General features: G+C 37.9%; 1 protein-coding gene across 5 annotated transcripts in view; it reads left to right on the top strand.

Annotated features, from left to right (window-relative positions):
* Nucleotides 1-21,129: 21,129 nt before the first annotated feature.
* The window catches only part of ldb2a (LIM domain binding 2a), a 114,332-nt gene continuing 111,099 nt past the window's right edge, over nucleotides 21,130-24,362 (top strand). For 4 of the 5 annotated variants that reach the window (XM_015033177.1, XM_015033176.1, XM_015033175.1 and 1 more), the window contains exon 1: nucleotides 21,130-21,417. In XM_015033177.1, coding sequence (XP_014888663.1) covers nucleotides 21,286-21,417 — 132 coding nt within the window. In that variant the 5' untranslated portion in view covers nucleotides 21,130-21,285. The remainder of the gene's footprint in view (nucleotides 21,418-24,362) is intronic. The other variant, XM_015033174.1, reaches the window with a different exon arrangement.

Raw genomic sequence — 24,362 nt, 5'->3', positions numbered from 1 at the left:
AATAAAGCAAGAAAATCTCACTCACTGCTTCATTACCAATACCACAAAAATGACTGTAGTGCTACAAATTAATGTTCAAGTGCTTTAAACATCTTTGAAAAATGAATCATAAAATGTCCAAGGAGTGACCTTGGATATCTGAAGCCAATCCGCCTTGAGCTGCAGTGTGTGTTGGTGCAGTGAGGGCAGCAGGACCTCCACAGATCATCACAACTGCTTTCTGCCATCAAAAACAGACTCCTAAAACACTTTGTACATCCAACACTGAAGCTTTACTTACAAACTTTTACTCTTTTTTCACACTTGCTATCTTAATATTGAATCTTTAAACTGAACTGAGCAGCTTTTTCACACAGGACATGCATGGATTTAATTAGAATTATGGCCTGTGTTGTAAAAATAGAAAAAAAACATTCATTGTGTTTGGTTTCTAGAATATTCTCTCTGCTGCACATCAGGTAGCACAGAGAGAGAGCGAGAGAAAGATGGGCTGTGCATGTATGTGTGTGTGTGCGTGCGTATATGTATGTGTGCTTTGTAAGCATGTGTATTTGTGCGTATGTGTGTCCATGAGCTGGTGTGTGTAACTGCAGGCGCATGTGTGTAAGACTGCTGCCATGCCTACGAGATGGGGGATGGTAGCAGCACAGCCAGCTATTTTTCTTTCTTTCTCTCCTGAACATCAAGTTTGGTCTTCTATCAGCCTCGCCCTCTTCACAGAACAGTAGCTGGTAAAAAAAAAGAAACGGTGTGGACATGTATTGATAAACTAAAAGATATTATCCACATAATTATTGACTGATTTCTGTGGTACCGATGTTTATTGATCACTACAACTTGCCAAAATATGCAGAGTAAAATATTGATCCAAAGGTGAAGATGCTAATACCAGTGGGGATGGTGCGCTATGCTGAAATATGGATAAACACGAATTGATAAGGACGTTAAAGATGCATCTGCTGTGTCTCTTCTGAAACCAGATATTCATAGAAGTTTCATTCCTTTAAGCAGAATCCACATTTTCATACTTCTTGGAGGTTTTTGCATAATTAAGCTTGTGCCAGAAACAAATCAAACAATCTGGACTTTATGTGTTGCAGCCATATAATGTGGTGAAATGTGTCTGGGGAAAAAGTAACAAGCTTCTCCTCCTCTGCCTATATATGTTGTTAAGAAGTTGTGCTCATTTTATACTGATTTGCCTGACTAACCTGTCTAGTTGCCCAGGTAACAAGTTCCACAACATGTCCCTATATAAGTGTCAGAGATCTGTTCATTCAGAGAAGAGTAAAGAATCAACCTCTGGCTTTCAGAGATTTATATTCTCCTGACACCTAAACCCAACCTGTAATTTTTGCTAAATATTAAGAGAACAAATTATCTCTGGAAGTGGGATATTCCTGAGGCCAATAGGCCTTAAGCCCATTCACCCCAACTTCATTTGAACTCATTAATAGAAACTTTCTCAACTCAGGAAGGAACATCATAGAAGTAGTGCTGAAGTTATTATTCTCCAACACAGTTACCAAGAAGTCCATCTTGGACCTTGAGAGCTTAGCTGCTGCCTCAAAATCTTATGTTTTTATTGATTGTATCAGAACTTTTTCCATGAGTAGAAAGCTGTATTTACTTCTTAGCAAAAGCTGCTAAAAATGATAACGCCTGAAGGTTTTGGGTGCTGGTCATTTCACCCCTTTGGTGTTTTGAACCTTTGCGGTTTTTGATAATTGCCCAACTTTTCCTTCAATTCATAACTGCCAGGATGATGTTTTATATGTGCTTTAGCAATCCATGATTTAAAGAAGTTTGCTATATCCCAATCACTGTCTACTTTAAGTAATATGGACATGTGACTCCATTAAATAATTTGAACTTGAAAGTATCTATCCTGTGTCTTTACCAGATAATCCGTGCAGGATCACTGGGGTGTTGTGTGTGTGTGTGTGTGTGTGTGTGTGTGTGTGTGTGTGTGTGTGTGTGTGTGTGTGTGTGCGTGCGTGCGTTCTCCCACCTATCTCCAGTGGTCGTTGGGTGAGAGGCAGGGTCACCAGTTCCTCACAGTGAGACACACAATACAAATAGACATTCACACACATCTTTAGTGAGATCAATTCCTTTCTGAATATGCTTTACTACAAAATCAAAACTCACACGCCATGATTTTACTTGTTTTTATTGACTTTAGTTTATTTTACCAGGCCTTTGCAAAAGGCATGATTTCTTGATGGTTAACACAGACTACAAGTAACCTACCATTTAAAGGAGAATTTAATTAATACAACTGTTATTAAATTTCCACCTGTTCCTTTTTACTTAAGTTAGCATTAGCAGTGCAGCCCAGCTAGCCTTTTCAGGATGTTAGAAAGGAAAAGTTTAAATTTGGATTATTGCCATGTGGCAACTTCATATGCAGACAGTTATTATAGTAAGAGTTTTACTGACAGTAACCACCCTAATTCATGGTAACAGTGTTCATAAGATGTGCAAGTTAATAATAAGCAAAAGTATTGTCACGTTGCTACTAATTTGTACTTAACAAATAGTTTTTTCATGCTGCTGAATTAAAAGAAATGTAAGTGTTGCTATCTAGCGCTTCAATGAACTTTGAGATATGACCATGAAATGAATGTGCTCACCAGATTAATTGTTGTAGTAATTGTAGATTATGGTAGGTTAGATAATGAGTTGTTTAAAGATTGTTCTCATAATTGGGATTTTTATGTTTATAACTTGCAAAACTTACAAATTTCAAAGATGCAAAAGTAATCCTAAAGAACAAATGTAAGAACATGCAGCTAATTTCTTTCAGTTGTATTTCTTCTTACATACACAACATGGAACAAAACAGAATTTGATACCAAAAAAGAGTGAATAAAAAACAGAAATCATGTGAAAAAACAAAAAAGTTAACTGGTTAATTTATTGTGTTTCAAGCAAGTAGTTTCATAACTTTTAGTCAAAACGATTAAGTTAACTGTGCAACTGACTAACAAAAAATTAACATTTTCCCCTAAAATCTAAACTATTTTGATGTTTTTATGTAAATCCTTTTTGCCACGTTTGATTGAACTGAACTCTTTTTGGTGAGTTTAAACTTCCCCAAAGTCAAACCTTCCTTGAGTGCATAATCAACACTTGTAGGATAATAGTGAACAATCAAAATGTGTGAATTTTGCAGTGTTGAGGTGAAGGCCGGAGGACGTTTCCCCTGTAATGTGCAGAAACTCTCTCTCTTCTTTTCTGTGAGAAGTTTTACACATAAGTTGTTGTGATGCTAGATCACACAACAAACATGGCAATAAGCATGTTGCTCCAACTTGCAACAAATGTGATATAAAGCATATAATAAAGCCGAAATAAAATGGGTCCCCCAGTTTGTGCACTTTGGGAGCCAATGGGACAACCTTTTCTCAACCTCTCAGTGTCTGAGGAAAGTTGGCCCCAATGTGAACGGTGTAGTTCAGCACTCATTGGCCAGCCCAACCACACCAGCAGCTGATGAGTATTATGTTTGCAGTTGGCACAGTTTCTTCAATAAGAAAACATATATCCAAAACATCTGCAGCAGAGTGAGCAAAGAGAGAAGAGGAGAGAAAGGGGAGGAGGAGGCTGGTGGGGAGGAGAGGGAGGGCTGGGATGTTGGGTTGAGGGATGGGGAGATGTGGTAGTGGTGGAGTTGGGGGGGTAGAGATGTGGGGGCGGCAGGCAGCAGAAGTACGTCTGCGCTGCAAATCTGATGAGGACTTTTGAAAGGCTAAATCCCAAAGAGAACGCTGCTGCCTCGGCGCGCTGCACTACAAACAGCCAGAGCTGAGACAGCCTCGGCTTTTTCCACTGGAGGTGCTCCACCAGAGACAGGGAGAGAAATTATAATTATAACCTATGTATGATACACCTGGCAGATGCTACAAATGGATAGTATTTACAATAAGGAAAAAGTGTAGAAATGTTTTGCATGCAAAGTGTAGCAGTTTTTATTTGGAGCTTTTTGTGGTAAATATGCTGCCTTGGCTTCAGTATCTCGTACAGAGAGATACTCACTTATTTGAAATGTGTGTGGTTATGTGTGTGTGTGTGTGTATGTTCTGGTTTGAACTCCTCCATTTCCACAATTTTTCCAACCATGTCATGGTGCATTTGGAAGCAGAGAACGGGATTCAGCTTTTATAACAATTTATATTCAAAGGGATTGTTTTCATGTCACATCAATTTTAACAATTACCCAAACCAAAAAACAAACTAACACTTCATATAGTGTCTTGCAAAAATATGAACTGTTCCACATTTTATCGACACACAACCGGAAACGTCAATATATCATTTAATTTAATGCAATAAACACAAAGTGGTGCATAATTCTGAGGTGGAAAGAAAACAATTCATAGTTTTTATTTTAGTTTTTTTAAGTAAACTACAGAAATTGTATTCAGCCTGCTTTACTCTGATACTTCTAAATAAAATTTATTGCAATCAACTGCAGTCAGAAGTCTAATTTGACCTCAGTGTAAAGTCAGATGTTCTGTGAAGGTTTGTTAAAGAACATTAGTGAGCAGACAGCATCATAAAACTCAGACATGGAAAAAGTTGTGAAGAAGTTGAAGCAGTGACACCGTCATGCTGTGGGGACCCTTCTCCAGCAAACCAGGGAAGCTGATCGCCGGATGAATGGAGGTAAAAGCAGAAAGATCTGGGAAGAAAAACCTGCCAGATGTGGCAAAAGACTGTGTTTAAATGGCCCAGTCAAAGTTCATATCTAACTCTAGTGGAAAAAGCTATGATTTGAAGATTTCTGTTCACATAATCAACATCCAATATGACTGATCGTGAGCTATTTTACAATCAAGCCTCTGCAAATAATTTTTAACAAGTTTTGAAGTAAACAAGTTTTTCTACATAGTATTGACTTAGTGGAGCTGACTGCATGATGCATTATTTTCTTTCCATGTCACAAAAATGATTTGTTTCACTCAAAAACAAACAAACAAACAAAACAAAACAAAACAAATACACTAAAGTCTGGTGCTGTAATACAAAATATAGGCACATAGATACCTAGGATCTGGTGAACGGTGTGCTGAACGTCTGTGGACGAGGCTGGCTTCTCCTTGAAGTCATCACGTGCTTTCACATTGGTATTTTACATTTCTTACATTATTATGCAAGAAAATAAATGTTTACTCAGTTTAATGTAAGAGCTAATTCTAGAAATAAATATATCAGATTTTTTTTCTGATTTAATTTTTGAGGGGAAAATATTAGTGTTTTTGGGAGTTTTATTCTTATTTATTTTAACAGAAAGGCATTCTAACCAGAAACCATCAGTTCACAATCTGTGTAAGTGCTAATCCCACTGGATCGGTGGCATTAATCTGGAAAGAGGTGCAGGAATCTCTCCCCAGAGATTCTGTTGAGACAATGCCTTTTTTTATGTGCTGCAGCTACAGATCACATTAAGAAGAGATTCTTCAGATGAGTTTAAGCCAACGACAGTCGTTTACACTAATGCAACATATTTTTCTAATATTCTACTAAACAAACATAAAGAAAGCATATTTTGTTTCCTGTCTGCGGTGGTTTAAAGCTTTTATGGGTAAATTCGACCCTGCTGAAGGCATGAATCATCCTCAGCATTGCTGGGCAACATGATTCATCAGACCTCTGTCATTTTGTCCAGGAAAACAGACTCTGAAACCAAACATGTCACATTTGCAGACAATCTAACTGAGAAAAAGCTAATTTAAAACCAAAATTAAGGGTTAAAGGCTAGGGTTTTTTCCTTGTGCTTTTTTTCAGTGCTACAAACATATTTTCACCTCCTGATAATTTTTCAGCTTGTTTTCCCCCCAGTTTAATTTACAGGAAGTAAGTCCCGGCTTGGTAGAATATCTGTTTATATACGTCTGAATCAATTCCAGTAGTTCAGTGTTTGTTTTCCGTCACTTGCAGGTTCTTCCCTATAACCCACAGACACCAATAGATGGAGCTGTGGGTTTGAGGAGGACTAAAAGAGAAGGGGAGGTGGAGGTGCAGAGGGAAGGCAGGGTGGGGGGGAGACTTTCTCAACATTTGAAGTTGAGACAGAAGTGAGGAAAAGCCACTGTTTCTGAATCTACAGGGCAACTCATTAGCGGCACTGTACCACTGATGTCCCTGCGTTCGTAGCTGTGTGTGTTTACATTGTCGTGAAAAGGAGGCTTTTGTGCATCACAGACTATTACCACACGTCCCCGAAGACTGTGTCGCCATTAACTTAATGATGGCTTCTTGATGATTCAGGGAGAAAATAAGTGTTTTTCTTAGGTAGTGGTCACTTTACTTAAAGGGGACAGGGAGACGTCTCAGGAAAGGCACCCCTGGGGGCAGCCGTGTTGGTGCTTCTGTGTGCCGATCTGCAGCACGTGTTGGTGTGCATGCGTGTGCACTTGTGTGTGCATGTCTGTCAGGTTTCCTGCTGTGCGGTGCGGCTGGGAGCCCTAGCGAGGGTAAAATTCCATTCTCTCAGTGGAGCAGCATTCTGCATGAGCCAATTCCCAGGAGACACTGCTCTGCATGTCCTCCAGACAGCCAAGCTGAGGCACAGGCTCAGGCTCGCTTATTAACTGACCTGAGGGGGGCGGTGGTGGAGGAGGAAAGGAGAGAGGGAAGGAGGGAGGGAGCGAAGGAGGAAGGGGGGGCAGAGATGGAGAATAGAGGAGGAGGAGGAGGAGGGGAGGGTGAGCCCAGGGAGGCAGGAGGAGGAGGAGGTGGTGGAGGAGGGAGAGGGGGGGAGGGATGTAGTGTTGGGAATTATGGGTTTGTGTGTGCATGTGTGTGTGCGTGGGAGAGTGCGTGTGTCTGAGTGTGATCAGGGGTGATGGGTTGTGGGGATATGTGTGTGTGTGCGTGTGTGTGACTGTGTGTGTTTCAGAGGCAGAACTGGTTGAAAATATTAACTCTTTGCTCGCTGAGCTGCAAAAATTCAGGATAAGAAAGGCAGAGTGGATGTCTAACAAGCTGCGCTGGATGTTTGTTTCCTTGTTCTCAATGCAACGCCATGTTAGCATCTGTTAAGGCGGCCTTCAGGTACCACCAGCTCTGCCTGTTCACTTCAAATATAGTTTGACATTTTCAGAACTTGGAGCTAAATCATTTTATCAGCCGTGGGTATTGTTTCATGTTGTATTATTTTCACCCCTTAGCTCACAACGTTGGGGAAAATGTGATCCTACTCCCCATCGAAGCCCACACAAGCTATTTCTGAAACAGAACTAAAAGCATCTACTTCCTCTATTAATCTGTTTAGACTAATTTGCCATCCCTGCGCGCAAATATTAGTTTGTAGTTTTGTGTGTCTTTCTATAATTGCTTGACACAACTGGAAGACTCATTTGTCATCAGGATGAGGGAATGGCCTAATTGAAAAGTGCTTTTCAATTACAATTTGTTTAACTTAAATAATGAAATAAAATATAGTGCTTTAAAGTTTTACTTCTTTTTTTTTGTATTATTATTATTATTCCATCCAGCGACGAAGAGGAAAGAGTGTGAGAGAAAAATCACTCACGGCAAAATGCAAATGAGCCTGGAAGCTATTACGATGCTAATGAGATTCCACCATAGAAGTTGCTGCTCCGGCATCCGGGGTATATTTCATCCATATTTGGAAAACAGTTGTGTGCTCAAAATAGGGGACATGCTTCCCGGTTTTCAGAATCGAGTTTACAAGTTTTTTTTACTTTCCTTCTCAACAAGCAGCTTGATACTGGTAACAGTTTCCCAGTATTTCCAGTTTTAATAAGCTTGTGCTCTATTCTTAGCACTTAATTTGCTTCATCATTACTTATCAATCTCCAGTCAGCTTCTTTTATTAATACAATCAAGTTCTTTCTTCTGGTGATAAAATATTCTCAGATGTTCTGGATGTGGTGACATGTTTTCCTCAAAAAGAGAGAGCAAGAAAAAAGCAAAGTAGTGTTGATTGTTTGCAGCAGCAGCAGTTACATCAAACATAGAAATAACTTTACATTTTCACTTTCTGCTCTGAAAGATGAAAAGATGTTTTGAGAGTTCTTCCGAATTGGAGCAGCGTTGGTGTGTTCAGGTGCAAAACCTGGAGCAAAAAGGTGTACTTTGTATGTTAAAGGCAGGTAGGTAGTTAGGTATGTAGGTAGGTAGCTAGGAAGACAGGACATGTTACCATAGTAACACCAAAAGGAAACCCAGCAGAAGCAGAGTCTATATGTGTCCTGACCCATTTCCATTCTCATCCACAAGTGTTTGGTCTCCCTCACAACTAAAAGCACCGCTCTCTCCTGATCCTTGATGCATCTGACGTATCCAGCAACTGTTGAAGCTCCAAACCTCCAGCAAATTTTCAACTTCCAAACGAGCAAACTCTCAAGGAACATTTGGCTTTGTGCTCAGCTTATCTACATCTGATTCCATTCGGCTTTGTCATGGCTCAGAAAGTAGAAACAAAACTGAAGCAAACAAAAGTATGTCAGAAATAATCAGGCTTAGAAAAGCTATTAAGTGAGAACACATGATGAACTTAAGCAAAATATGGGCACAGGTTAAAGATAAGAGTTCCTCACAGTTAGTTTTAACTGTTTGGCTCCAGTCACACCAACCTTTAAAGCCACAACATAAAAACTTAAGCAGGAACATGGACAGTCTCTGCTGTTTCTCGGAGATGTCATCAATAAATATCATCACCTTCCTAAAATAATGGTCTAAGTCATTTTTGCCAGAAGTAATTTTGGCAAAAATAAAAAGAGAAAGAAAAAAAAAAACTGAAAATGACCTTTCTTTCCAAAATATGTTTTAGCCAAAAAATTACTTTTGGAAAAATGTGGCTATTATGGGGAAAAAAAATACACCATAGACTTTGGCCATTATTTTAGTAAGCTGAGGATATGATGACAATAGGAGTTAGCCGACTCCTTTGATTATTATTATTATTTTTTTTTTTCTGGATCCAGGGTTCTACATTGGAGACTTTGGTAGTAGCTGTGATTGAGTCTCCATGATGCGCAGCGGGTGTGAAGATGGTTTCTTCATCAGAGAATTTAAAGAAAGTCTCCTGCCACACTGGCCAAATGCCAACCTAACAATGCTCACTCAGGGCTGGCGGCGCTCCAAGTCGTTTATTTTAACGCTGCTTTGCGTGTGGCATCCGCTCCTATGGCTTAAGTGAAAATAATCTCATCCAAAATCTGTGACAAAAAAGTACTCCATAAAGATAATTATATGGTGCGCTTCCCACTGAATAGACGTCCCAGCTGGTGAGAAGAGGTCCCACCTCCAAATTGTGCATATAAACTGTACACTGGGAAACTAAGGGAAGTTTTGAGCTTTGCATGCAATGTGCTAAATTTATTTGTAATTATGCCAAAAGGGTAATAATGGGGTTATAATGCTCACTCTCAGTTGTTCTTGTGAGTGTGTGTCCTGTGTTTGTCCTGAAACTCCATCCATTTTCTGTACACCATGCACACACACCTAAGGAGAATTTAGAGAGACTAATTAACCTGACAGTCATGTTTTTGAACTGTGGGAGGAAGCCGGAGTACCTGGAGAAAACACACACATGCACAGAGAGAACATGCAAGCTCTATGCAGAAAGACCCCAGGCTGAGAATCGAACCCAGAACCTTCTTGCTGCAAGGCAACAGCTGTACCAACTGCTCCACTGTGCAGCTGTCCTGAAATTCAAGAAATAAAGAAAAGAAAATCTAGCTTAATTCTGGCAGATTACTTCAATAAAAGAGCAAAGCTAACAAAGGATTTATTTCATGACTGGTGAACAAAGAATACAATGAAGTCTTATGTTTTTCAGTTAAAAAGACACAAGCAAAATTGTTGTTTATTTTAAAACAGAAAGTAGCTTTACAAACTCATCTTCTGCACCTTCATGAGTTTGCATTTGAAACTGAGAGTGGGACACATCTTCATCATTCTGACACAACGTCACTGCTACTCTCTAATGACTCAGAAATCTAACAACTTGTTTGATAATGTAACATTTCTTGAGAATTGCATTGCTCTTAAGAACGTTGTCACTCAACTACGACTGGCAAGATTTAATCACCTCTCATTGTGTCTGGTTTCATTTGTAAATACATTTTTCTGCTATATGATGATTTTATTTCCATTCATCAGAACTGTTTTCTACGTTTGTCTGTTTTCCTGCATGCTTCCTTTGTTTAATTTCTGTATACAGACGAGAAAACCTAGATATTTATCTTCTTATTTCTAGATTATATTGTTATCACCTTCTTCTCAACACCCACATCTGTCGATGCACTTAATCATTTCTTGCAGTTTGTACTAAAGCTCTCTGGCTTTCCTTCGTTCATTGTCTCCCTTTGTGCTTGTTTAAGAGTACTTGCTGTCGGTTTGCAGATTTATCTCCTTTGATGGATTTCTGTTTTGTGCAACAAGTTTTTCTATTATAATCTTTCTCATTGATGAATATGAAGTTTTGACTCCTACTTGCTTGCTGTCTTCATATTTCTGCATTTATGTAATCCTTTTTCTTTGCATTAGGAAATAAATAACCGTTCTGTATACATGGGAGTGCATAAAAAATGTGATAACTAATGTTGGTAGTATATGTCAATGACAACACATCCAATGGAAGAGCTAAGAATGTACAAATCTGAGCTTCTGTAGGAGTATTTACCATTTAAGTTCTCTTTATTTCATAATAAAAAATGTATGAGACAAAATAAAAAAATATCTTATTACAGCTGTGCAATAAGATGTATTTACTGGTTAAAGATGAAAATAGCTTTACTTATTTTTAAATTTTGCTTAGATCATCTTCTGCCATCTGTTCCATAAACTGCCCACCATTCTGGTTTTATGTGTAAATTTCACTCAGTGTCCTCCCACAACAGTTTTGTATACTGATAAACAGTTTTACTGAGACTGGTTTTGTTCAGGACAAAGCAGTTATTTAGTGAAGAAACTTACTGTCAAAATGTTTTACAGTCTAGTTTTGTCCTTGTCTTCTAACTAATCAACAATTTGTTTCAGTAAGAAAAACATTCTCAGTGTAAAAAAGACAAATGTGAGGAGAGTTAAATGTACTTGAACTGTGTCCATCAAATGTTATAATTTGTTTCCAACGGAGGTTGAAATTATAAACTGATACCAACAACGTGATTCTTAAAGACAGAAACAACTTGGATCATAAGTTTCTCCAATACTGCGTTTGATTTATTCTCTTTTACTTAAAGACTTTTAAGCAAAAGGTAGCTTTCACCTGGTTTTGTTTTACAATTATCTGTCATTATTATTTAAAACACTGAACTGAAAAACAATGAAAAGGTTAGTAGTCAGTATCCATAAGCTGTGAAATTCTAGAACAATAGCATCTTTTGTTCTCTGCTTGTCCTGCTCCTCATTTTATTTAAACCTTACAGTCGATAAACTGCAGTGGTTGTTGTGTTGGTCAGATAGAAGGACTGTTGCAAATATGTATGAAAAAGCTGAAAATTTTGAAAAGGACATTAAAAGACTTTCGGAAATCTTGATGTTCTGTTGATCAAGACTATAATAAAATATTTCTGGTTGGATTTGGATGGTAAAATGTAGATTTTGTAACTTTGCATTTGACTGAAGGACCTTCCTCACCTGTCGGGAGAATATATTGAGGAAGAGAGGAAAGTGGGCTGTAAAGTGTGTGAGTGGCGGTGTGTGGGGGGTGGTCACAGGGAGCTGCCTTTTTTATTTATTTTCTGGAAAAAAGCTAAAGAAGGAGCTGTACTATAGACAGTTTGAGGAAAAGCAGAATTGTTGAATACCTCAGAATCGTCTTAAGCTAATTTGAATTTAAACAGTAGCGATGTTCCCCTTGGAAAAGCTCAGTGAACATGAGGGCACAGCTTGGGAAGTAAAGCAGGAGCAGCAGAAGAAAGCAACCATGTGAATGATGTAAAAAATCCCAAACAGGAATCTGAAAACGTTTACTCACCATTAAACGTCTTGTTCTTGCTTCTTGTGTGACTCATGTGGAGCCATATGGAGCAGCCTTCTCCTAGATTTGTGTGACTAACTCATCAAAGATGGACACCATGAGATTTTACTAATTATAAAAACTATTATAAACATTAGAACCTTTTTTGTTTTAAATCTATTGCTCAAAGTCGAGACTTTATTGAGTCAAAACTTTATGGAGTCAAGCATTGCTTTAAATTGAAACTAACACACACTGGACATAGTTAAGTATTCACAAATTCATCTACTTGCAGTTTTTTTGTGAAACATGTTTCATGCATTATATTTAAAGTATTTGAAAGAAAATGCAGTTTTTGAAGTTAAAATGCCAAGACACAGAACAACTTGACACATTATTAGCTGACATTTGTGTTATCAAATGTTTACCTCAATCCACCAGTTACAAGAATTGCAACTATGCTGCTCAACGTTGATTAATTCAAATACTCCATTTATTGTTGCTCTTATGTAATTGTCAATAAAATAAAAATTACTAATTAATTAGTTATTAGTAATATCAGAACAGAAAAGTTAACAGTCATAACCATTACATGAGATTTAGGGCTTTGCAAACCTTCTATGTTAAAACTTTCCTTCTGGAACTGGTAAATTCAGCCTCTGGGAAAATGTCCTCCCTTTAAATGTTAGGAGACTTGTCGTGGTTTTACCAAGTGAAATATTAACTTCTCATAAAATCTGAATTTGCTGTTGGCCCATTAGTTCAAAGTCACCATTAAATTAAGCTGTGGTAACAGCAGCATGCAAATAAATACATAAACATCAAGCATGGATGACATAGCAGGAGATATTGATGTTTGGTGGTCAGTTATCTTACCTGGAGGTGATTCCCAAATAAAATTCTGCTTGTTGTTTGGTCTTAGATAACCAAACGTATAACTACTGGTTGTTTAAGTTTGAACCTGATATTGTGATTTTAAAAAAGAAAATCAAATCATAGATCACATTCTAGCATGGCAGGGCTTTACTTCAGACCTACATGAAGAATGTAATTATTCAAGCAGATATTTTTGGGACTTTCATATAGTCTCAAAAATATTGAAGAAATATAGAAGAAATAGAAGAAATTTGAGCTATTAATGACTAATTAGTCATTTTCTGTATCATTGTTGCTCGGCTGTTCATCACTTCATCTCTGGACTCAACATGATGTGTTTGTGATCAACTGCACTACAACCAGGTTAATGCTGAAATGTGGTAAATGAGCTGTTCACTTCAATGTACCGTATTGCAGCTACACTCAAGCAGTAAGCGCTTTAGGGGAGCAAGTAAATCCTGTTAGAAATGTCAATTGAAAAGGTCTTGAGATATTAAAAATGTAGTTTTTAATTAACGGTTTATTAATAGATTTTTCAAACTTTTTTTTTTTTAATTACCCGACCGGATGCCTGAGGCGTTTGGATTACAACTTTTATCTCACTCGATTCAGACTGCTTTCCCCCCCGTTCAGCCATTTTGGATTAAAAGTCAGACTTCATAAATGCTGTTCATTAATTCCCAGTGTGTGCAGTTAATGTGAGATTCGGTTGCATCGTTACAGTCGGTCTGAGTGTCTGTTTATTTTTAGATTCTTCTGGCCACTTTTTCAGCCCAGGCCTGATCTGTCACGGTGGAGAGCATGGAGAAAATCTTAATCACTGTGCCACAAAAAGATTTTCACTGCACTTCGCTGTGTCCGGTATGGACATTTTTCATATTAGGTACACATACTGTCACAGTCAATCACAAGATTGACATGTCTAGTAAAGATTACATATGTGGAATGTGTTACAAAGTCATGTTTATTGGATGTAGCGTTGGAACTATGCAAGATAATTTGTGTTGCATAGAAACTAAATATGCTGCAGAAAGAAATAATTGCCTAATTGTTCAAAAGTACATATTTTCTGTTTATGGTTGTGTGTTTAGCAGGGATGTAGTACCACATCTTGAGTTGAGGATACAAGTAAGAAAGTCATATTTAACTGGGGTCATAGAAATTTGGTGGTGCTAAAATGGGATTAAACATCCTGACCAGATTTAAAAGCCACAATTTTAAATATAAGGTATACTGGATTATATAAGCCTATGTATGTTATCTATCAAATAATTTGCCTCTAAATAAAGACGTAAAGATAAATATTATTGGTTTAAGTCAAACATATGTCACAGTAACAAAAGGAACCATTCAGATAGTCCTTGTTCAGGTGATTAATGGGTACAACAATAAGTAAATAGATTAAGTTATTTGCTTTCAGTTTTGCGCAGGCTGCTTGATTGTAATATATTTTCAACTACCTTTAATTTTTGTTTTTTTCTTTTGAAATCATCAAATTGGCAGCATTAGCAACAGTTTATGCATCAATGATTAACCAAGACTTGCAGAGCTGCTCTGTCATATGTACATCAACAAAAGTAACACCATCTCTTGCTGTGTTTCTTTTAATATAAGAAAAAAACAATACAACATTACATTTAAAATATTTAGTCTAGATCCCATTTCCTGTTTTTATCCATGTCTCTATCCTTTGACTCCTGATTTAGGTCGTGGTTTAAATATTTCAGGGAGAAATAAGACTCTGCTAAGAAACAAATGCATCATCAGTTCTTCTTGATTCCTGGTCATTAACATCAGATTCCTACCTGTATTGTATATGTAGGGTGAACAGTTAGAAATCCACCATCAGATGATGCAAATGTAATAAAACTGAATACATTAGATGTTACAGTGTTGCTACATAAAATCATTTCAAACAATTTCCTTTTTGGTATTAGTAGTTATTTATATTGGCATGTAAATAAATTGTACAACTTAATGGGTCATGTAATAGTAAAATAATCTAAATAGAGAAATCTGTTTTAGTCCTAAGATTTTTGTTGCAGTTACATCAGAAATATACAGCAGAACCAGAAATTGCTACACTTATTGTTCCACCAAAAATAAGTTTCTTTCCTTCTTTCTCCAGTTCTGTCTTCTTTTGTTTTTTTCTTGGTTTTTTTCTTTCCTCCTTTCTTTCAGAGACACAATTCTTTAGCACAGTACAGCACTGAAAGAAAGATAAAGAAGAAATGGAGACCATCACATCAGGAGTTTTATGCTGAAGTTCTAAGCAATGTTAAAAATTATGTTTTATTGATGCCATTAAAAAGCACCAGCATAGTATTTCTCATAGGAGTGATATTTCATTTTCCGTCACTTTACTTCTTGAATAACCACATATCAGGGCATTATGTTCAAAGCACTGTCACTATTTATTGACAATGGAAGACTGCCTTTAAAAAGCAGAAAAGTAAGAAATATTTCTGTCTAGCTGCTGAATTAAACACCAAAAATCTGACATGATTCAAACACACATTTGGAATGTTGATGTAGAGTGACACTGCAGGATGTGTTCTCTCGCTGCTGCAGTCAGAGAAGCAAATGTTCCCTCATCTTCCTTTAATCACAAATTATGGTGCATAACTAGCCAGGTACAAAGACTCCATCATTAGCAGCAGTGACCAGAGGCAACACAATCAATACAGTATTAAGAACTCATTTCTCACATAAACTCAGTTTGTGTATGCAGGCTTGTTAGCCGTGTGGTTCAGCATCTGTGTTATCATCAGGTCTTCAGAGATTTACTCCTCATAGCTCAAAGCAGAAGGGGGTCAGGATTTTTTTAAGATCAGATTTTCATGTTGAAATAAGTCAATAAATGTAATGTATGTGTTTACATTTGTAATTGTGATTCCAGTTTATATCTTAATTTATTGGAAAAATATAATAAATAAATCATACTTGTACCTTTATGTTTGACAGCGTGAACAAAGACAAATGCTGCTGTTGTTTTTCTGCAGATAAAATGTGTCCTCTTCCTCCTCCATGTTGCATCAGCAGGTTTGTGCAAAGACCCCAATGCACTAGTTAAACACCGGCTCCACTGGCTGCTCTGTATTTGCGTTGCATTTTACTGTTGATTCACAAAGCACAACCTCTGATGTGCTTTCAGATGTGCAGCTAGTTGACGTCTGCAACTTCCCCTCTAGATGTCACTAAACTCTGCTCTATCTGCAAGAAATGCTAGTTTTTATCAACACACCTTCTACATTTTCAAAAGTTGAAATTAATTCTCACTTTAAAATGTGTAATACTGCTTCACTGTCTCAAATTACAGAAACAAATATGATTATCATTAACCATAATTTATATAATATTAACCTGAGACTGAAGAAGCACCTGAAAAGTTAAAGATGCTTATACTTTGGAAATTATAATGGCTTTTTCCAACCCTAAAATACTATTTTACAGTATCTAAAATATCTTAATTTGAAAACACAATGTATAGTTTCAGCCCCTTACCACTGGGTTAAGAATTTACTGCATTACTCAACCAAACAAAATGTATCTGAGTTGGTCTGAGACCTAAAACATCAGAAACATATAAAGACAATTACAAAGTCGACCTTCTGATCAGATGTTGAAAAACTCATCCATCGTTTATCTTTAGTTGAATTGATTAGTGCAACTGTCTTTTGAGGTCTGCCTTAAAAGTTGATCAGATAACTGCAGCTGATCCAGAATGCTGCTGCTCACATTCTCACTAAAACCAGGAGAGCACATCACCCCAGTTCTAAAAAAGTCCTTAAACTGATTCTCTGTAGCTTGGAAAATAGAATTTAAAATACTTTTCATTATCTTATAAGTCACAGTACATTAAAGATCTGCTGTTGTTATATCAAGCTTCCATATCTATCAGAACCTCTGGTTCTGGTCTGCTCTGCATCCCCAGAATCAGAACCAAACAGTATATTCCTCTAATCTGGAACAAACTTTCAGAAAACTTGAAAACTGCTGAAACATTGAGTTCTTTTAAATCATTGCTAAAATCCCACCTGTTTAGAGCTGCCTTTGATTAATAACAACTGAAACATCCTAAAGCATTGCCTGTTTTTCAGCCTGTCATCATTTTCCTTACTCTGACACTTCAATGGAAAGTTTTTTGTTTGTTTGTTGTTTTATTTTCCTCCTAATCATGCAAAACACTCTGAATTACCTTGCTGAAAATGCACTTTACAAATAAAATTACTTTACCTTAAGGAAACCATAGAAAGGATTTTTCCAGGATTAAGAGAAGTGGCTCTACTCTGAGCTTCTCAACCTGTCTAAGGCCCAGACACCCTGCAGAGGAAACTCATTTCCTATCCTCCATCTCCTTCATTCGGTCACAACCCAGAGCTGGTGACCACAGATGAGGATGAAACATAGATCAACTTGTAAATCTAGAGCTTCACCTTTCAGCTCAGCTCTCTCTTCTCCAAGACAGGCCAGTACCATCACGTCGCTGCAGACGGCGCACCAGTCCACACAGTCACTCCATTTTTCCTTCAATCTTGAACAAGACCCTTGAGAAGATCTCTAGCATGTCAGCAGCTTCCTCTCAGAATGGTCTTACCAGAATGCCCCAGATCACAACACATTTGAAATCATATCTGCATTTTCAGTTGCTTCCATAAAGTAGTCATGATCTTTGGGATTCCTGTGTCAATCTGAGGGATTTCTGCACCTCTACCATCAGTTTCAATCACTGCAGAGGGAACTGTGCACCACCCAGATGGTCAGTCTGAAGTCACTTTTATTTTCAAGTTCAAATTCATTTTTCAGAATAATACAATACATATTACTGAATAATACATGAGATTATAGCCAAGTGGCTAATTTCCATCTCTACTCCCACCAACAGATTGGTGTTAAAACACAAAAATAGAGATAAAAACCTAAATAACACAATAGATAAGAAATGCATAAAACAACCTTAAACTGTATTAGGTCTTTGCATTTACTCAGTGTTGACATTTTTGGCTTTACATTTTTTTTGCGTGGAATTAGAAGTGAAAGTTCCCTTATCTTACTCTAAATTGTTTCAAAGTGTGAGGATCACAAAAGGGAAAATCCAAATAAGTTTTCCTAGAATTGAATTTCCTGGAACTGAACAGTCACTCCTAGAACTCGATGAGTTTCACTATGACTGCTCCAACCACACACAGACACGCATTGCTCTTTCACATTGCTGTCTAATGCTTTTCTTCTAGTTGCTGATCACTCTTCCTCCTTTTGCTCATTGATGAATACAGTAAGATGTTTTCTGATGCATGTTGCAGACGGGCTGCAGTTTGAAAAACCCACAACTTCTTTTTGGTCTCTTGGATCGATTTGGACCTGTTCATCCCTCCTCACTGAGCTCTGAGTTTTACTTCAGCAGTTTGCAATGTGCTGGGGGCCGGCGTGCGGATAAAATGTCTTCTGCATGAGAAGAGTGGATTGATGGTTGCTGCATGGTGAGAAAGCAGTGAGTGTACATTGATCATTTTTGGTTTTAGTGAGAGTTTGGGTGGGGCACAATATCAATAAAATGTTATGGATTTGCTGCAACTGATGCCCATTTGAGTCTTCTGTGCTCCATCTGAAACATACTTGGTCGCTATGACAATAAGTCTTGTGAATGCTCTTAAAAAGGAACTCTCACACTCTATCACATATAATGGACAGCCCACTGTGCCAGAATACCGTCTCTGCAAAAACCATCCAGCACTGGTCAGTTTTGACATTACAGCACAGTCTTAATTCTGTCTGAATTGGACCATACAAGCTAACTTTAACATAACAAAGGATCAGGAATATGGAGACCCCAGAGGGGAGAAGAAGAAGAACACCAGGGAGGAGATTCACTGATGTAGTAAAGGATGATCAGAGTTAGAGTAGTAAAGTCAGAGACAAAGGCTAGGATGAGATGGAGGGAGATGTGGAGACCCCGGAAAGAAGTGGTTGGCAGATTATTTTACAGACAGCTTTGTGTTTCTCCCCTCCACCACTAAGACGTTTCATTTGACCATGGTATCAACTTGGGAAGAAGATGCCACAAGAACACAAAGGGATTCCTCTGAAAATTACTCAACAAAGGTTGTACTTGTGTCAGACTGCCTGCGCCGTAAAAAAGGACATCAACATGTCAGGAGACAATAAATCTTCAGGAAGATTTTTTACTGCTTTGACTTGTTTTTCTGTCAACCCACACATTGTTCTTTTTGAGCTTCATCCAGAGCTTTATCTTACCTCACGTTGTGGGAGTCTTTTTATCTTTTATCTGACAAATATCACTTACTCCAATCAGGGATAATGATACACCACCGACCTGTGACACTTGTTAGAGGGGGGGATGTATGACAGCAAAATTAATTCAGTCCTTAATATTTATTTAGTAGAAGCAGAAAAAAAATGGTTAACTGAGCCAGTTTGAGACATGGACCAAATTGTGATGGTTAGACGAATCTCCAAAAGTGCAATTCTTTTAAGGTCTCCAGTGGTCAGTATCAAAAGTGTTGAAAAGCAGGAACAGTAACAAGTGGACAAGGTTAAGGCTCCTTGATGCACAGAGGTAGGAAGTGTGGTCCAATCTAACAGAAGTGACTGTATCTCAAATTTCTGAAAAAGTGAATGTTTCTGGCTGATGGTCCTGATAGAAAGATTCAGAGAGCATTGTAGTTCATTGCATATGTGCTAAAGGATGCCTGATTGGTGTACGTATGGTTTTACTTTCCATTCTCCAGTAGTCACTTAGTGTGTCGCTATGCTCCATGCAGCATAAATGTTGAGAGCCCACTGAGAGAAAAGGACAGTATTGCTGCTCTGCTGTTGAAGTTAAAGTAGGAAATATATAGAAACCTGTTTGTCTTTAGTAGGACAACTGAAAGCTGTAAGATGTGCATTTTACTGTTTTTAATTTAGCAAAATACGTATATAAAAATTGCAAAGACACAAATAAAAATTATATACTTCATTAAACCACACATTTTTTAGGAGAAAAACATCAAAGATGTCTGGAAAGAGTCATTTATATAAGATCTCCAGAGAAAAATGAAGAAGTAGCAGCTAGTACTCATCAAACTGTGATAAAGTGACAACAGCAGCTCGCTAATGAAGGAAGGGATGCTTACACCAAAACTCTATTTTTCTTTTTTACATACAGTGATTGCACATATTCAATGTATTTATGAAGATAGTTCTTTATATGATGGGTTTCTTTACAGAAATTAACTATGATAAGATAACAAATTGTCACCTCTATTTTTGAATAAATACAATAACTGCAGCTTTATTTTTTTTAAAAAGTTTATGCTTGTTTTTTTCTCTACTTTAAAAACCCAATATAAAGAACATACAAACTATTTTCCTTTGTAGTTTATGTGATATAGATCTTGTCATATTCTGCTAATTTCTATATTCATTATTACTAAAATGGAGTCTTCTAAATCTGTTTTTGTTTTTAGATTACTAGTTCAGTTGGATTCAGTTGTCTTAGGTCCTTGTTAGTCTGTTCACCTTTATTTGTAGTTTATTTGACTCTTAATTCAGCTCCTTTGTGTTAATTAGTCTCTTTCCCTCCGTTTCCCAGCCTGCATTGTGCCACAGCTATTCCTCCACTCCCCTGATTAGTTCATCTGATTCCTTTGTCATTTTCCACCACTGCCTCACACTGAGTGGATTTCATTGTTCATTGGTGGATTCTTCCATTACTCTGCATGACCCATGATTCCCCTCTAAGTTTCCTTTTCTATTCATTATTAGACAAACTCTTCAGTTCTGCCACAGTCTCTGAACTTGGATCCTTTACTAAACACACAACAAAATCCTCTTTTTTTTATTGCATTTCTAAAATTAAACTTCTTACAGATAAATCTTTTTTCTAAAGAGGTTCTAACCACTGTTATTTTGTAATTGCAAAAGAAAATAGGGGCACCATATTGGTCCCAACCCAGGGTGCCGCGTCCTCCTAAATCTGGCCGTGGCTTCATGTCTGTGTTTGCACCCTTACATGTGATATGATGAAAATATTAATAGTAGTTAAATGTGGGCACATTCTTGTTTTTTACTCTCGATCCAACATGTGAAATTTGAACAATAACAAACATGAAAACACACAAAGAAAGAGACGCGTGCAACACACCACACTGAACTTTGCAAGAGTGCAAAACTGAGAGTAGGTCTTGAGGGAACAGGAAACTGGCTTCCCTCCTCCCCCCTTCAATTCAAGCCCCCCACCCCACCCAACTCCGCCGCTCCCCTCACCTCCTCCCCCTCGCTTTCCTCCCTCCCTCCTCCGGCACCACGCTATAGCAGGGAACTAGGCAGGCCAACTTGCAGAGTGCAGCTCAGCCTCGATAGCGGCTGCTTCCAACTGGGGCTTGTCGGAGAGCATCGCACTCCCATGTGCGCTGCTGTGCCCGCTGGATGTTGAAATCGCCCCTTGCGCCTCGCCAGGAGCCACCATGTCCAACCCAACCCACGACCCGTTCTACTCCTCTCCGTTCGGACCTTTCTACAGAAGACACTCGCCCTACATGGTCCAGCCCGAGTATCGGATCTACGAGATGAACAAGCGGCTGCAGACGCGCACAGAGGTGAGTCCGCCGGACGTGGCCGTCTCACAAAAATGGGACACTGGAAGAGGGAGAGTTGGGAAGGTCCACGGAAGGGAGGGAGGGAAGAGTAGGGTTTGGAGAGGGAGATAAGCTGTAACGGTCCGTCATTCAGGAGATACGGATGCCAAAGTGCCAAACATTCCTGAGGTGAAAGTAAACAGCAACGTGTGAAGTCCACGCTGCAAACACGCAACACTTATTTTAATCTTGGGACGTATAGGTACGATTTTTAGTGACAAAATAAAATGAGTAGTGCAGGAGAGGCTTACATGTGGCAATTTAAAGTGCTAAACTGCGTTGTACAAGTGTCACCTGTGATCCACCTTAAGCGGGAAACTCCAGTGAAATCAGGATTTGATAGTTTTAATGGAAGACACAGGTTTTAAAAGGGGGTGCGCTTAGAGGAAACTGAAGAGTGGGATTTAAAATAAAGAAGTCGAAAAAAACTATCCGACTAGGCTGCAGTGACTGAGGCAAAGTAGATCTATCACCTCATGTAACCTATTTAATTTGCATACATTTACATATTGCCTGGCTTTAAAATATTTCCATAAACCGTTGGAAAAGTTCATGGAAGAGTTTCTGCTAAAGCGCAAATCCACCGTTCAACCCGTTTAAGCCAAACTTCCTCAATGAAAGTGGTCCTGATTGCAGATTTATGATTGCACATGGGGACGAATTAATTTCGTGTCAGTCTCCTGATGCTTCAAGTCGTTGGGCGCTAAGCGTGTGTGGCGTTCAGTGTCATCCAGCCTGAACCTTTGGTGATCCCACTGTGAGCTGCATGGAGAGCATCTGTCTCCGGCAGCTGTTCCGTCATCACACATGTGTGAATCTGCAGATAAAAAGTTCATCTGACATGTCAAGTTTAAAAGAGATGGACATCTTAAGCAAGAATCAATAAAAATCTTAGTTTTAAATGATCCCACATTTTTAAATTTCAATGAATTTCCTCTTCTTCATGTTTTAAGATTTCACCATAAAAATATTAAAATTTAATTCTATGTCCTAACTTCTGCTTGTACAAAAATGTGGAAATTTATAAACATAGCAATTCTAAGATGCCAAAAGCAACATATTCTTCTCATACGGTGTAAAATAAAACAAAAATATACCTCGAATACTCCGTCACTGCATATTTCACTTGCTATGCTTTCAATTTCTGATTACCATTTAAATATTTGGCAATTTGGATGACTTTCAGTCTCCCCAGGCAAACAGCTCATATAGATCTTGACATTTTCCTAAAGCTCAAGACAAGTGGTGGGGATACTGTGGAGATGTTAAAGAAAGAAAATAATAAGGAATATTTGTGTTGATGGCTTATTAATATTGCCATTCAGCAATAACAAGTCATTATCAGGTTTTTGCAATGTAATGTAGCTCTATGATAAACTAAATAATCAGCGTATTGTTTCAGCTTTTAATATGTTGCATTCAAATTAAAATTTTACATATTTGATACTTTAAATAAGTTTTTTAAATAAAATGCTTGAAACTGAAATGTGCTTCCTGCAGTTATTTTTGTCTAAATTCGGGCTCCAGTTGAGTTACTGCAGTCTCTTACAGAATGATGCTGACTTTCCAGAGGAGGAACTTGCAACTTTAAGCAGACCGACCAAGGCAATGTTGCTGAGATGCAGCAGCAGCAGCAGCCTCAGTCTGATGCATTATTCATGCAGAGCCCCAGTGGACCTCAACTCCTGTAGCACACATACCCAGAAACCAAGTGCAATCACCACGCACACAATCTGAGACGCATGGACATGTAGGCACACGTTTCCAGACGTTTGCGCAGGTCTAGGTGCACTACCATTTAAACCAATACTTTCACCTGCAAATATATTTATCTATTTCATCTTTTGTTGCTATTGGCTTGAGTTGCATTTTCAGCCTCCTCTTTGTCTTTTTCTTTCTTCCTTCAGTAGTCAGGATATACATCATGTGCTTCGTGCATATTGTTTGACTACTGAAAATTGTGTCCTATAGGAGAGAAATAAAAGCCTTGAGTTTTGTTTGAATCCAGATGTGCCATATAGCGGGGTTCAGGCTTTTAACATAATTATATCATAATTATGCTCATGAAAGCAAAACCCAAGCCACAATTTTACCTAAAACTGCTTCATTTAGTGAAGAAAAAATCCTTAACTTCATAGAGATTCTATATTTGTGTCCTGTATCTTAACTAACACGTTGAGGGGATACATGTCATACTTTCTACATGAAGCTGCAGCCATTTATGTGGTTAGCTGCTGGACCGGACCGTGCATGAGAAGTCAGTCTGCCGCTTCTCATCACTGAACTTTAAAAGACAGTTCACATTAATAAACTAGATCATGTGAGTAGAGAAGTATGAGGGTCAAACAAGCAACTGGGGTCTTTGGAGAGAAATCTGCAAAAGATATCTCTAAGGTTATAGACACTACTGCTGGGATTAAATTGCTGTTCTGTTATTCTCTGACATAATTAAACTAATCAAGTAAAAATGTATTCATTGTTTCTTTTGCTTCTTATTCTGCTGGCACATGAATTTAATATTTATCTGCTACATAAACTGAATTCATTTTTGTTTCATTTCAAAATAATTTAGTGTGCATTATACTATTTTGACTTCTGGGATCTTTGGTTTTTTTTGTGTGAATAAGCTGCAATAAAACTTAAATAACTGAAACTCAAGCAGATTTATGTGGCACGAACTAAACAAATCACTGCTGCAGACCATAATGAAAATCTCCAGCATTTAACTAGATTTTAAAAACTGGGACGATTCCTAGTAGATGTCATATGTCATTACGAGAGGAGATCATTTTAGACCTCCTTTCTTTAAGCTTTGCAAAAATTATTACTACCCTGAAACCTCTTCACATTTTATCACATTACAGTCACAAACTTCAGTGAGTTTTATTTGGATTTTATGTAATAGA

This window comes from Poecilia latipinna, unplaced genomic scaffold (assembly GCF_001443285.1).
Source record: "Poecilia latipinna isolate Pla-1442-1.1 unplaced genomic scaffold, P_latipinna-1.0 Scaffold259, whole genome shotgun sequence".
NCBI lineage: Eukaryota > Metazoa > Chordata > Actinopteri > Cyprinodontiformes > Poeciliidae > Poecilia > Poecilia latipinna.
Note: the sequence above shows the minus strand (reverse complement) of the source record. Positions and strands in the feature narration are given on the sequence as shown.